At 30.3% G+C, this 14,517-nt stretch overlaps 3 protein-coding genes across 6 annotated transcripts; 1 reads left to right on the forward strand and 2 right to left on the reverse strand.

Annotated features, from left to right (window-relative positions):
• Window positions 1-8: 8 nt before the first annotated feature.
• Window positions 9-2,194, reverse strand: LOC141457221 (uncharacterized). Its single transcript, XM_074133887.1, has 4 exons — window positions 2,042-2,194; window positions 1,745-1,878; window positions 449-583; window positions 9-265 (listed from the first exon to the last, which is right to left on the reverse strand). The coding sequence occupies exons 1-4, from the start codon at window positions 2,185-2,187 to the stop codon at window positions 90-92; spliced, it is 591 nt and encodes a 196-aa protein (XP_073989988.1). The 5' UTR covers window positions 2,188-2,194; the 3' UTR covers window positions 9-89.
• Window positions 2,195-4,140: 1,946 nt separating this feature from the next.
• LOC141457095 (uncharacterized) lies at window positions 4,141-8,836 on the reverse strand. Its single transcript, XM_074133618.1, has 7 exons — window positions 8,789-8,836; window positions 8,259-8,339; window positions 7,757-7,843; window positions 7,498-7,645; window positions 7,068-7,201; window positions 6,781-6,903; window positions 4,141-4,550 (listed from the first exon to the last, which is right to left on the reverse strand). Exons 2-7 carry the CDS (start codon window positions 8,329-8,331, stop codon window positions 4,396-4,398), a joined length of 720 nt encoding a protein of 239 aa, XP_073989719.1. The 5' UTR covers window positions 8,332-8,339; window positions 8,789-8,836; the 3' UTR covers window positions 4,141-4,395.
• Window positions 8,837-10,299: 1,463 nt separating this feature from the next.
• On the forward strand, window positions 10,300-13,276 carry RpL17 (ribosomal protein L17). 4 transcript variants are annotated; one of them, XM_074133619.1, is made up of 5 exons: window positions 10,300-10,442; window positions 10,745-10,827; window positions 10,905-11,039; window positions 11,223-11,418; window positions 13,084-13,276. In XM_074133619.1, exons 2-5 carry the CDS (start codon window positions 10,747-10,749, stop codon window positions 13,227-13,229), a joined length of 558 nt encoding a protein of 185 aa, XP_073989720.1. In that variant the 5' UTR covers window positions 10,300-10,442; window positions 10,745-10,746; the 3' UTR covers window positions 13,230-13,276. The 4 variants fall into 4 exon arrangements, with proteins under 4 accessions (XP_073989720.1, XP_073989724.1, XP_073989722.1 ...); XM_074133623.1 differs by having other exon boundaries at window positions 10,391-10,420; XM_074133621.1 differs by having other exon boundaries at window positions 10,422-10,635.
• The last annotated feature ends 1,241 nt before the right edge of the window (window positions 13,277-14,517 follow it).

The raw sequence follows: 14,517 nt of genomic DNA on the forward strand, positions 1-14,517 counted from the left end.
ACTTCAAAATTAATAACTTGCTCTACCGATTTATACACAATAACTGTTAATTATTACTTTAAACGGAATTAACCATATTATGCTAATTGTTATGTGTCAAGAGTATTTCTTAATGTTTGAGGAAGGATTTCATTTACAGTAAATGAATTGAATATTGGAGACAAGGCTGCTGAATAAATTTTTTGTATAGATCTTTCCATAGATGGTATCATGGCTTGTGATACCAATTTCCAGTTATCGTTTACCAATCTGTTTAAGCCGTAACCTGCAGAATTAGAATGGATTTTTTGTTAATCTAAAGAAATGTTTAATTAAAAAAAAAAACAAAATAAACAGGAGAAAAATATAAATTTTTCTTATAAACTTTCTAGCTTGTGAATAGCATTGTTATTATCAGACTTAGTAGTACATATTACATGGTTTGTAGTACTAAGTTCACTGTACTTACTAGGGGCGTTGTTCTGATCTTTTAAATTGACAATAACTCTGGAAAGATTATTCACTTTAAACGTCGCAGTTTTATCTTGCAGTTTTTCTTGAATGTTCTTCCTCATTTTCAATGTGTGAAGTGCCTGTACGTCTTCTGCAATAATCATAAATCTCTAATTAAGTATTAGAAGCCAATTATGTTATAGTTACCTTAGAAAATAATTTTAAGTATGGAACAAAATTATAAACTAAGTAAGTTATAATCCATTTAATAAACGTTACTCAGATTAATTTGTTACAAGACGGTAAATGGGTTAAAAGTTTGTAGTATGTCATTTCTATAAAATCAGAATTTTATCAATAAGTTCCACGATCCTGAGTCTGTTCCATTTTGCACTTATGATAGCTGTGGACTGCCCTTTATTACTGAATCGGAGTATTATATAATTCGTTATTTGACAAAAGTTTTGGCATTCATGTTTCTTCCAGCTAGATAATCAATCTTGAATGAAATGCTTTCCTTTTAGAAATCATTTTTAATTATCAAGTTTTGTTTTCCATATAGCCTCAGAATTTATATAAGAAAGAATTACCTATTTTTTAAAAAAAGATTTTCGAGTGCCTTCAGTTAGCTACATAATGTAGACACAAATTAATAAAGCTACTTTTACTTCTTATAAATAAAAATGTTTTTTTGTAAATGTTTTTAGGTACAGGTTATTGAAGGACCACATAAAATAAGCATAGCAGAATGCCAGGATTGAGGAAAATTTATCAATCGTAAGGAAGTACAATATCAATTATTTTCCAACAGCAAGAACAGCAATAGCAAAATAAAAACATAGTGTGTTTTCAAGCACTCATTTGATTCCCTTTTATCACAAATTAAACAATCCTAGCAACACAAGATCTTGCTATGCGTATTTAATATGGTCCTTCAATAACCTGGACCTAAAAACATCTACGAAAAACCATATTACTTATAAGAAGTAAAAGTGGCTTTATTAATTTGTGTCCAATACTTTTTTGTTAGGAGAAATTTTATAAACATTTTATTAATGTTAATCTTATGTAATCTTTGTTAACCTTCAATGTAATCTTTATGTAGCCGTAATAAGAATTTATAACAGTCAATATTTAAGGAGTAAAAATATTCTATTAATTATGCAACAAAGTGCAGAGTGCAATGTCACATCTTCCCTAAAAATGAATTTTCCAAAGCCTGTAGTTTCGAGGTTTAATTTTTAATAAAAGTTATGAAATTTTTAGAATATTTTTCTAGTGCTTTGTAATAAAAATAACAAAGGTTACTCACTAAATTCAAATGTGAAAAATCCTCTGCTTCTTACTGGCACAACCAGTATGTGGCCATTTGCGTAGAAATTTCCAGTCATTTTTAACAACTTGTGATAGGCAGTTATTTCAAAGCGTGATTGCTTCTCATTGTATCTAATAGGAAACTTTCGTTTATATGTACTATTTATTAACTAATAAAAATAAATCTTCTAAATTTTAATAGAAATAAGTTACCATTATAGTCTATCTGTTTTGATAAAAGAGAAAGATAACAAATATTTGCAAAATAATTAAGCTAAGAAAAAAAAAGATTTACATGACTTTTTGCAATTGCATCTTAGAGGGTCCGCTAATCGTAACATCGTCGGTTCTAACTCTAAGTACAACTGGGCCTCCTTCATTTCCCAGAGTGAAGTTCGCTCCTGTAAGAGGATCCAGAGGTTGTAGACCTATCTGCGGCATACCTGAAACAGAGATTATATATTTGTTTGTTTATTTTAGTTTATTTATTTATTTTAAATCAAGGAGCATCAACATCTAAATGCCAACGGTGCGCGAAGCCTTCTCCAGAGCTACTCCGGACTCCAGACAGGTTTTCTCGTTATGCACAACACTAACCATCACCGGACAGAAATTAGATTTACTATAGAGAGGAAATCTAAGAGCAACAGCAACTCTTGGCTCAGTGGATTGCTTTCGTTTCATTTATTTTCATGTGCCTAAACCACCTAGTTGCTTCATTTTATTTACTTTCTCTGACAATCATAAAAAAGTTTCTTAATTAAATATTCTGAAAAATTTATTTTTAAAGGACAAAATGTGTCCAGTAAAAATATGTTACTTAGTATCTTGCATATTAGCTTTGCAGGTCTAGCCTCTGCCGCTCGGCTACCGTGGCGCCTTAGAAAAGGATTATATTTAAGTAATTAAAATCACCAATTAAAAAAGCCTTTGAATAGACTAATTATATGCACCTTTACTAATAAGTGGAATAGCTAATTTTGCTGCATCTAGAAGACAGTCATTTATTTGAGGTTCCGATCTCATACATCTTTGAATTTGCTTTGCTACAAATAAAATAAAAAATATATCAATATTTATTAATTTCTTTACAGATATTGATTATTAGATGTTATTGAATATCTAATGAAAACAAACATTCAATCGCTACATATTAATAAATTCCATTTTGAATTGTCAGTTGCGAGTTGAATTAACTGCAGTTAATTTATTACTTACGCCACTCCATGGCCGAAACTGCACCTAAAGTCATAATAAAAAATATTTTAAACATTATTGAAAATAAATAAAGAGAATGTGTTGTAATAACAATGCGCGTAAGTTATAAATTATTAGTTTAGTAAATTTAAGTGAAGAACTACATAAAAGTATCGAGTTATATTTAGCTTAAATTTTAATAAATTCGACAATAATTGTATAACTGTCCACAGACTAAAAACCGTTCTGCCGGATTCTTAATAAACTAGGCACAAAAATGATAGGGACTAGAACTATCTGAAACTATTTATAGTTGTTCAAATTTCACTTTTTTTAGTTCAGTTTTTTGGATTTTTTTTTTTTATTCTAATAACCTTTCATTCTAATGATAGAACTTTTCTCTATTTATTAAAACAACAAATTTGGATAGTTTATTTTTAGAATCCGGGCCTTTTTTTTAAACAAAATTTTTAGTGGGCCACTTTTAAAAAGTTATTCGAAACGGGTTACTTACTTTCATTAATATATAAGACTGATCAGAACGAGAATTATTGATTCTAGTTTGCCTTCCAAATGGTTTCCAAAGAATATTTTCATCATGAAAATCAAGAGTGGTATAATTAGATAAGAATTTCGGGAAATAATTCAATTGATGTTAATAACATCATTCAGGTTTTTAAAACATTATTTAAAATATTGATACTATGGACAGTTTTTAGGAAGAATGTGGTATAATTTGGAGCTTGATCTAACTCACTGTTCTCCTTGGAAATAAAATATGTTTTACAAAAAAAAAAAAAATCATATAAGTATACATTTAAATCAAATATATAAATATATATTTAAAGCATAGTTAAAAGTAACTCTGCGCAAACCAAAAAAAGGTTGAATCCGAGGAAACCTTTTGTCTTTTGAGAAAAACCTTCCTGCACAGAATTCCACAAATTTGGCATTCTTGTTTTAATGATCTTTATTAATCAAGAGGTGGTAGAAACTATAATTTTTTACTTAAATGACACATTAGAAGCTAGCTTAATGTTGTATTTCCACTAGAAAACTTTCAAAATAATCATTTTCTTTTGAAAAAATGTGATTATTCTTTATGGTTCAGTTAGTTGGCAAAGTTTATTGCAAAATCAAAAAATGTTTTTGCTCTGATCGGGGTACTTCAATAAATGTATACAGTTCTGATAAAAACTGTTTTTAATATATATTTTTTTAAAATGACCAAGATGTCGATGCGCCGGGAGGGAAAAAAAATTTAACCAGATTTCATTTAAGTATACTTATTCCATATTTATGCAGGAGTTATTTACTTTAGTTTCATACAATGGCCCACACTTGAAGCAAAACATCATGCTTAGCTTATTAATATTGCCACTTTATTTAATAAAATTAATTACATCTTTTAAATCAGTTTATTTTTATATAATAATTAATTAATATGTAATTTTATTGCGAAGGAAGCAGTTCATCCAAAGAATATTGCGACAATAACGGTTTAAAAGTTTGCGTTAATTCTTCACCTAGAATTACTTCAGCATGTGGCCTGATTACATCATAAAATGTTTCCCAATGGTCATTTACAATTTTATTCAAGCCTGCATCTGTAAATTAATAAAGTAATGTTAGTATTCACAGAACCATTCAAAAATTAATTAAAGCAGTATACTATCAGAAAATTGAGAACAAAGGATCTTTCATTTGTCATATCGAGTTTTCGTATATGAGAAAGCTTTATTTGTTTCAATTAATGACCCTAGTAAAAAAAAAATAAATAAAAAAGAACAAATTATTGAACTCTAAGACATTAAAACTAACAATAAGTGTTTACTTTGATATGGATAAGTTATGCGAAGGAGTGGCCGAGATATCGGAAGAGTGATATATTATTTAGTGAGAGAGATAGAGAGCTGTATTTGGATGCTGAATGCTACTACTTGGGAGTAATAATGCAATTTATCAACAAAATCCAGACTTTTTTTTAATGAATATTCTATGAAAGAACGAAAGTTAATCTCCCAACAATGGCAGCAAATCCGCTGGAATTTTAGAATATAGAGCGAAGAAAATCGTCGGTTACATTACTAATCCGAAATTAGTCAGTCTGGTCTAATAAACGTAATGTGATTTTGGAAAAAAAACTTATTGCAACATATTATACGAAGCAAGTAAAAAATGATTTTCATCTTTATTTCTTCACTTCATTTTTCATTTATAGTTAAAGGATGCACTGCTGGGACGGAGACAAAGAATAATGGGCCTGCCTAATGGCTACTCCATTCATAATGGTAGTGAAGTCAAGAAATACTGTAATAGCAAGTTTGGAAGGCATTTTATAGCGACTCATGATACGATTCAATGACCACATCGATTCCTGGATAAAAAAAAACATGGTAAAATGGTTCTTCATAACTTCTCGCCTTCAACTTATACCATTAGTAAACATATGTTTATGAGAATCCTGCAGAAATTACATATCCAGCTGATCTAAGGCACAGAATAAAGATGCGTTATAATTCAGTTGAAACCGAACCTGTTTCTTTAGAGGTTAGGGATATTTGGCAAATAAGAGCAGGTCTACGCCTCTCAAATGGTGGGCGCTAGTTCGAACACTTTCACTGTTTTTAAAATGAATTAAGTTTGTTTAGAAATAGGATTTTGTTTTTGTTTAAATAAAAAAAAACATTAATTTCATATATTACACGTATCAAGATTAAAAGCATAGAAATTCTATTAAGTGAAAGTGTAATTCGTAAAATCCACAGAAAACACTGAGAAAATTTTGATATGAAAACAAAAACAAAATGAAGAGTCGATTCCTAATAGGAAAACTTCTAATTCACAAAAATAAAAAATAAAATAAAAAAAAGGAAAAGATAGCTGCATTTAAGAATCAAGAAAAAAAAAATAATAGCCAGAATTTGAATTTGGCTTCCTAACCAAGAACTAAGAAAATATGTTTAATACCTTTGATACACCCTGTAATATAAATGCGACCCAAAATGAGATGTGGAAGGGTACACAGCACCTACTTAAAAATGAATAAAAGTGAAAATGAAACTATTTATACAAGAACGAAAAGCAAATACCACTCAGAAGTGGATAGGACCCAACTTATTGACCTTAGATATCCTTTTTCGAAGTTAACTGAGATGTTTTCAGTTCTTAACGAGAGAACACATTCTGAAAGCCGGCAGACCATTGAGAAAACTGAATAACAACGACCGCAGGTGCTGGCGCGCTTTAATTTTTTTTTATTTTTGAAAATTAAGATGAAAATAAATTATAAAATACCTTCTGTTCATTTAGCAATCTAAAATTCTAACACATAATTAGCTTGCTGTATAAGAGCAATAGCTAAATACTTGATTTTAACAAAATTTTGACAAGAACCTTTCTTTGATTTCACTTTTAGAATCAAAACGCTATCTGAAGATGCCTTTCGGAAAGAAAACCACTGTTCTAAGTAGCTTTTTGAAGAATAGAGCATTGCTAGATAATAATAAGTAATAGTAAGTCCTCTGCAGTCATATTGACTTAGGCAAAACAATAAATTCCTTTTATTGGATCGGACCCATTTCCAGCGAAAAATGATATTAATCCTATAAGAACTTTGACCGAAAAAGAGATCAATAGAGCACTGTCCCAGGTGAGAGGCAAGCAAGATTAGGAAAAGACCAGTAGAGGAAAGTCCCTAAAATACTTCAAAACAGAGCCTTGAACCTGGTAAATCTTGAAGTTTCTGTTAAACTGAAGTCTGTTCTACATCTCCCACTTTCTGCTTAATTATAAAGTACTTTCTATGGATTAAAACAATGTCTTAAAACTACTTACTGCCCCAATATCCCAAAGTATTGTCTGTAAGCTCGATTTGAATGAACTCCACTGATTTCATGTGCATATCAATCACTGCTGGAGTAGAATTTAAATGCACAGTGTAAGTTACCCTCATATTATCTGACAAAATAAATTTTGTAATTAGTCCAAGATGCATGGTTAAAGAGGTAAACAAAAAAATTGTATTTTAGAATCTGTTCATTATAATTGAGAGTAAGACATTATTTTAGAGATTAAATCTTATGAAATTATGCATAATGTTAAAGAAACTGTTAAATACTAACCGACTTGTCCATGGAATACACCATTACTATTCAATGGATATAAGAGAAAAGTTCCCGTTAAATCTTGTTTGCCACTGAATATTAATTTTTTATGAAGACTTTCTATAATTAATTTGTTACCTTTTTTGTTTAATCTGCAACAGAAATACATTTGATGTTGTTTTTCTAAGTTAGGACTTAATTTCTTCACAATTCAGCAATGATTTTTGTTTTGTTTTGTCAATTTTAAGATTTTGTGTGCATCAACTGCAGCATCAATTTTTATTAATAACTGAATTCATAAAACTATTCCAGGAAATAAAATTGTAAATGAATTTGTGTTCCATTGTAAGGATTGTTACCCACTTTTGTTAACAAAGCTAATCTTGGAAAAAAAATCATTAACATTACCCAGCATATAGTTAAAAAATTAATTTCAGTTTCAGCATACCTAGCACTAGTTAAAGTTGCGTTCCCTAGCCCACGAATAACACCTTCATCAACTGAAACTCCAAGAGTAACGGGACCTCCAGAAGCTGAAAGTGAACGCAAGCCCAGCTTCCATGGATCCAAACGTGCAAGTCCCATTTTACGAATTCCTTTTTATTATATATATATATAAAAAAAATTATTATTACTATTATTTTACAAACTTCCATTCTAACAAAAATCACTAATCAAACGTTGCTGTTTAATAGAATATTTCTTACCTTTAGAAACAACTGGCAAACTCTCTTTAGCAGTCTTTAATAAACAATCGTTTATTTTGGGATCATTTTTGTTGCAAAACCTGATGGCTGAGAATAAAAATATAAAATTTATACATTTTGTCAATATTTACTTCAAAGAGAAAAATTACAATTCAGAAGCATAATTTTTTCTTTTTTAAATGAACTACTGCCTGTAAAAGTCATTCTAGGGATTCTGTTTTTAAGTTGATTTTTTTTTTAATTGTTTTTTTATGTACAGTTAGAAGCTGTTGTATTTTCCTCAGATCAGTAAATGTAAGTTTAGATTTTAAGATTAATCAAATAAATAAATACATAAATTTAAAGTTATTTTTATAAAGGAGGACATTTTCATAAAAATTAAAAAAAAAACTTTAGCTTACGATTTACCTCAAAAAATAAATAAATATATAAATGTGACTATGAAAGAATAATAATAAACTTTTTCACAATACAGTAAGTCTATCAGCATAATATCCCTTACGCCAATGGTGAGGACTTGCAGTAACGAAGGCAAACCATAGTAAGTAGAAGAATGCTCCTTTCTTTGCATACATAGTTGCTTCTTAAATATAAAAAACAAAAATTATATTATTATTATTATGTTAAGTTACTTAGAATAAATGAAAGTTTTCTTGAGAATTGTAAATTGAGGCATTTAAATTTTGGCAGTTTATTCCTCTAAAAAAAAGAAAATAAATTATTTCTCTCCGGACCTATTTTAAAATTGACGAACCACATTGAAAAAAAACGGATCAATGCACAGGTAGTTAAACAAAGACTAAGAAAGCAATTTGTGGATTTGACAAGTTATATGTCTATAAATAGAAGTTTAAAGTCTGGAGTACTAATTCATTTTAGTATCTCAGGTATTAAAGAGAAGTATAAGATAACTGAGCAACCGATTATATGACTCCGAGTACAAAAGACTTCAGATTTTAGTGTATACATAATATACATGTAAATATTACAAAAAGTAATCAATAATTTCTTCTCTTGAACTAATTTACTTACAGTTCACTATGGAAGAGATTCGAATAAACAGAGAATCAGCACAAGTCAGCGAGAGGCAAAATTGCATGCTTATATACCACTTTTATATTTAGGTCATGCCCATATGCTTCTGTTTGGCGAAAAAGATAAAGGACATTAAACATTATAATTTAAACACGCTAATAATTTGATTGTACTTCATTTCTTTTCCATTTATATATGATAGTAAGAAAATTATAGTAGGTTGAATTATTATAGTTTGTAGGTATATTCCGGTTTTTATTATTTGGTATCTAAATGAACACTAAACAAAATGTTTTCAAATCTTAAAACCACTACCACAATCTTTTATTTTCTACTTCATTCAAATAAAGTTATAATCTTGACACCTGACAGGTATTCGAACGGCTCTTAGAAGCGACTTAGAGGCATATTTTCCATAATCTTGCCAGATATCTTGAATAGATGGGCTTAAATGTAATGCTTTTAGCACATCTTTCCTATCCATTCATGCACCACGCAACTTTTTGGAAAGAGAATGCTCTTAGCTGTAAATGGGACTTCCAAAGTGACTGAAACCCGAAATCAAATGGTGTGGTCCTTTGAATTGACCAGTGACTGCTTCTAACAAACTTTTTAAAATAACAATAGAATAAATTTGGAAGACGTAATAAACACTACGAGGAAATTCAGCTCTTTAAATAAATAAATACAAATCTTCCTGTATAAATTTCTTTCTATATGCAATTTATAACGCTAATAGCCTAAAAACCACATTAAACCCATCGTCACATACGCCAGCGAAACGTGGGTGCTTAGCATAGAAAACGAAAAGATCCTTGGGGTTTGCGAAAGAAAAATATTCAGAAAGATATTTAGCCCAAAATGCGTGAATAGCGACTGGAAAATAAGAAAGAATAATGATAAAAAGATGAAAGAATAATAAGAAGACAGTCGCCCAAATTAAAAAGGGGAGATTGAGATGGTTGGGACACGTGGAGCAGTTGCCTAAGGAAAGGTGCCCCTAAAACTATTACTCCGAATACCCAGGAAGCAAAAAAATTCGAGGGCGCCCTCGAATTAGATGGCTGGATGATGTAGGAAATCCTCCTTCGGGTTGAAGTGAGAAGATGGTGTCTTAAGGCCGCAGACCCCGTAACGGATGGGGTAAACTTGTTGAGGAGGTCCAGGTCCTACTTTAAGGACTGTTGCACCAAGTAGTATGTATGTAATTTATTTTTAAAAAGTCATGTTTCCTTTATTTATAGTGTTAGCATTATTTTCTAAGTAAGATCTTGTACAATATAATGAATTACATGTAAATTCTTTTCACTATTCAAATAATATAAACATGCAGCCAGCTCTTAAATATGAAGCGGAGAACCTTATTGCCTTGTCTCAATAGAACTATGATTTTGGAATGCCCCCTCACTTAAAAACATTTTTAACCTATGTATATTTGCTATTTCGTTTTTAGAATTAAGCTTTTATAATCTCCTAAATTAATCAAACATAACATTAATATTAAAATTAATTAGTTTAAAAATCTATTAATGATTTTGATTTTAATTATGCTATAACATCATTCAATTTTATTCGATGTAAAGCCACGAGGTTAGTTTCACTGGGGAAGCACTGGTTGGATCCTTTATGGTGCGTACAGAGGATACATAAGGTTGGAATTTCTTACTGTTGTATCTAAATTCATCTGAGTTTGTGATTAATTTTCGAGCTTGAAATGTTCAAGAATATTTTTAAATATTTCTTGTTTATGCCAAAAGATAATTAAAGTTGTAAATTTGTAAGATTTAAGTATTGTCCATTTTTAGGTTATAACTTCTCACTTTTAAGCATTATATATATATACGGTAGTGTATTGTGTTTTCAACTTAAGCTCGTGAAAAGGATAAAGTTAAATATTTGATGTTTCTTTTATTTTGGTAGTGTATTTTTTCATTTATTTATTTTTTTTTTAAGCAATGGCAAAGTATTCTCATGAACCGGACAACGCGACCAAGTCGTGTAAAGCAAGAGGCTCAAATCTACGTGTTCATTTTAAGGTACTTAATTGTCCGTATATTTTATATTCTTTGTTTACTGGAAATTCTCGAATGCATTGTTTACTTGTTGCTTATAGAATACTAGGGAAACAGCCAAAACAATAAGAGGAATGCCTTTGAGGAGAGCTGTTCGCTACCTTAAAAATGTAATTGAAAAGAAAGAATGTGTACCATTCCGTAGATTTAACGGTGGAGTTGGTAGATGTGCTCAAGTAAGTACATTTTTCTTTTTTAAAAATAAGTCTTTTTGGTTAGTAAACACTTTGGTATTTTCTTCTCTAAAATCTTCAAACCACTGGTATTTTCGTGTCAAATAATCAATTTTATTTTAATTTTAACTTTTAGATTGTATATTTTTGTTTGAAATTGATTATTCATTATCAAAATGTTTCTAGGCTAAGCAATGGGGTGTAACACAAGGTAGATGGCCAAAGAAGTCTGCTGAATTCTTGTTGCAACTTTTGAAAAATGCCGAATCAAATGCTGATTACAAGAATTTGGATGTAGACAGGCTTGCGATTGAGCATATTCAAGTAAATAGAGCTCCTTGCCTAAGGAGGCGAACGTACCGTGCTCATGGTCGCATTAATCGTAAGTTATAAGCTTCATATTTTAATTTCAGTTTTTTGAATTTGGTGTTTTTTGATGTTAATGCTTTGTCTCATTGTAGGGTTTTGAGTTTGTTTAATTTCTTAAAGTTCTTTTTCGATAAGCGGCCTCGTAACGTATTTTCTCGATGAATAGTCAAAATTGTAAATCTGCACTATTGAAGTACCTGCCTTTATTAAAGGTTAATTCATGTTGCAACAGCTAGGTCAGGCTATAAAGAACTATATATCCCTTATGGAAAATATTGCTCTAAATTTAGAACGTTAATTTGTACTACATATATCACATTTACTGGTAAATGTATTTAAGTGGATTATATTTTATATAAAATTAATAGATGACGATAAATTTATTTTTTAATTGTAAAAATCCGTTACTGTTTTTCGTGCTTATGGTTTCGTGTCCCGTATTAGTTGTACATTGTTAGTTTTTAGTTAAATAATTATCATGTGGGCCGCCCCTATAGAGTAAATTTTATAAAAAAGAATTTGATGATTGTGTGCATGCAAGACTTGATTGTTACGTTCTGTTGTTAGATCGTTACTTCTCATTACTGCATGTTAGGATGGTCGCGCAAATTTTTGAACTAATTGCGAAATAATAAAAGTGTTTTATGAATATTCATCTGTGTTATTTGAGATGAAAGAATTTTTATTTTGAAAATATATGAAAAAAGAAAGAAAAAGTTATTTTAAGTGCAACGTTTCATGTAGCTCTAAGATCTGTTACGAATAAAAAATTTGCTCTAACGATTTCCTTCTTCTCTAAGCTTCAAAATTCTTCAAACTAATATTCAAATTGTCTGACTACTCCCTAAGTCGTTGCTACATTCTCTTACCTCGTGAAAGTTTGGTGTACGTATTGCATTCACGTAGTTTTTCAATTTTTAGTTTTTCAGCGAAAATATTGTTTTGTAAGGATGTTCATTTTTAAGCTTTTTTCTCTACTAAAACTCAAGCTGATTTTATTAAACTTCCTAAACTAATCACATATAAAAGTCGATGTTGCACAAGTGAAAAATACACCTTTTAGTTTAAATGTTTTTTTGAATACATATTTATTTGGGCTGATAAATAACATGAATCTAATATGACTGATTTTCGTTATTTTGGAATTTCTTGAGTGTTTTTATCATTCACCCTATCAAATTTTTGTGAAAAATTCTCGGACTAATGTCTAAGAAGAAATTTATAGCAACGTCTTTAGTAAACCTTAGAGCAGAATTTGTCTGCTGAATTGTGTTGTGCCAAGCAAATACGAGTATGTAGAAGTCACCCTATCAATTGATAATTACAATGCACCAGATACCTTACCAGAAATATAAGCATACCTTGTAAATAAAAGTGCTATACATTCTCTGTCGCCTACCAACTTTAAATTAGTAACTTTTAAAATCTTCATTAACTTATTTTATTTTTAAAATAATCGCTTTTTACTTCAACGGTTTTTAGCCAGATGCATGGTGTAGCCAATCGACCCTTGTAGTTTGGATATGACAACATGAATGTAATAAAGGTTTCCAATAGTATAAAATAAGCCCAAAGTAACACACTATCAGTTTTTATCTAAAGAGGCCGCAGCAACCTTCCCTGGGTTGCCATGATGTTAATTCTAATGTCTTAAACACTTACATTAATTGTTTTACAGCTTACATGAGTTCTCCTTGCCACATTGAAGTGGTACTAACTGAAAAAGAACAAGTTGTGGCTAAACCAACTGATGAGGAACCTCTGAAGAAGAAGGTATCTAAGAAGAAGTTGGCCAGACAGAAAGAGAAGATGATGAGAGAATAGATTAATATACGTTTGTAAATCAATCAATAAATGTATTTACATTTTTATTTGATTGTTCATTTTTAACCATTCTCCGTTGATTTTTCTGATTTCTTCCCTATAATTGACGCTATTTAATTAGCATAGAAGATCAAGATGTAATTTGTAACATGAAAGGTTAAAGAGCTTTATATGCAGTTCATCTTCTGCATAAATTGAAAGGCCTTTTTTCATATTTTAATGGAAAAAGACTGAAGTGTTCTGTCAGGTTTCTTGTACATTTTTTTAATGATTTTAATGTGGAAACCTTTAGATTTTTCTTTAATAATAAAAACAGCATATTTTGCACTTTTACAATATAAAAATCAGTAATTGTAGGTTTGAAAGAAGTTTATCAGCTGGGAATTGAAGAAGTAATAAGATTTCTTATATTTTTTCTCGCAATATTTTAATATGAAAGCGTTAAGAGTTTTTGCCTGTTGTCCTAAAACTAAAACAAGTTTGAATATTTAAAAAAACAATATGCCACAAAAAATCTCAAGCATGAGATATAACTATTTCTTAAAATGTGTACTATGGAACCATTTGTGTAGCATGAAAATGCTCTGCGACTTTGCTTGGAAGTCAAATGGTACTCATAGGGAGAAGCTATTTAGTCGTTTCTGTTTTTGATATTTTATTTTTAGTCTTCATCTAATTTTTTCAATCTGCTGAAGAGACCTAACTCATGTCATTTGGTATTGGTGTCATTTAGTAATTATTCTTTGATACACTGGATAATTATTTAATTAATAATTATAAGAAAAAAAACTTTATCGAGAGCTGGATAAGTATAGCTTGTTTTCCAATTTATCAAATTTTAAATAAGAGTTTATGCCTGTTGTCCTAAAACTAAAACAAGCTTGAACCGCTTGAACGAAATTTCAAAACCGCATTCAAGGTTCTTTTAGATCCGGTTTCCTAATTAGTCTTGATACGTAGGTGCCAAGCAACATTAAGTATTATACTTAGCCCCCACTTCATCTACCGTACGGTGTAGAGGTAATCATTTTTTCTCATTTCCTAGCCAAGTCGCTGCCACAAAAGAGAGTACGGTTTCCCCCCCCCTGTTTCTTATCTGTTTGATTTCGGAGATGTGGGGGTGATTGGCCCACAGTCCCCTACACTGTGATGGATGGATAACCTTCATTTAGGCCTCTACACTTGCCCTGGAGCACCTTCAGATTTTTGTACGCGGTTTAAGTGCTACTACCTGTGACGGTCTGATGGTCAGACCCATTCAGGGTGGTGCACTGTTGACCGTTTAGAT

Source organism: Rhodnius prolixus, unplaced genomic scaffold (assembly GCF_049639745.1).
Source record: "Rhodnius prolixus isolate KJV_2025 unplaced genomic scaffold, Rpr scaffold_10, whole genome shotgun sequence".
Lineage (NCBI taxonomy): Eukaryota > Metazoa > Arthropoda > Insecta > Hemiptera > Reduviidae > Rhodnius > Rhodnius prolixus.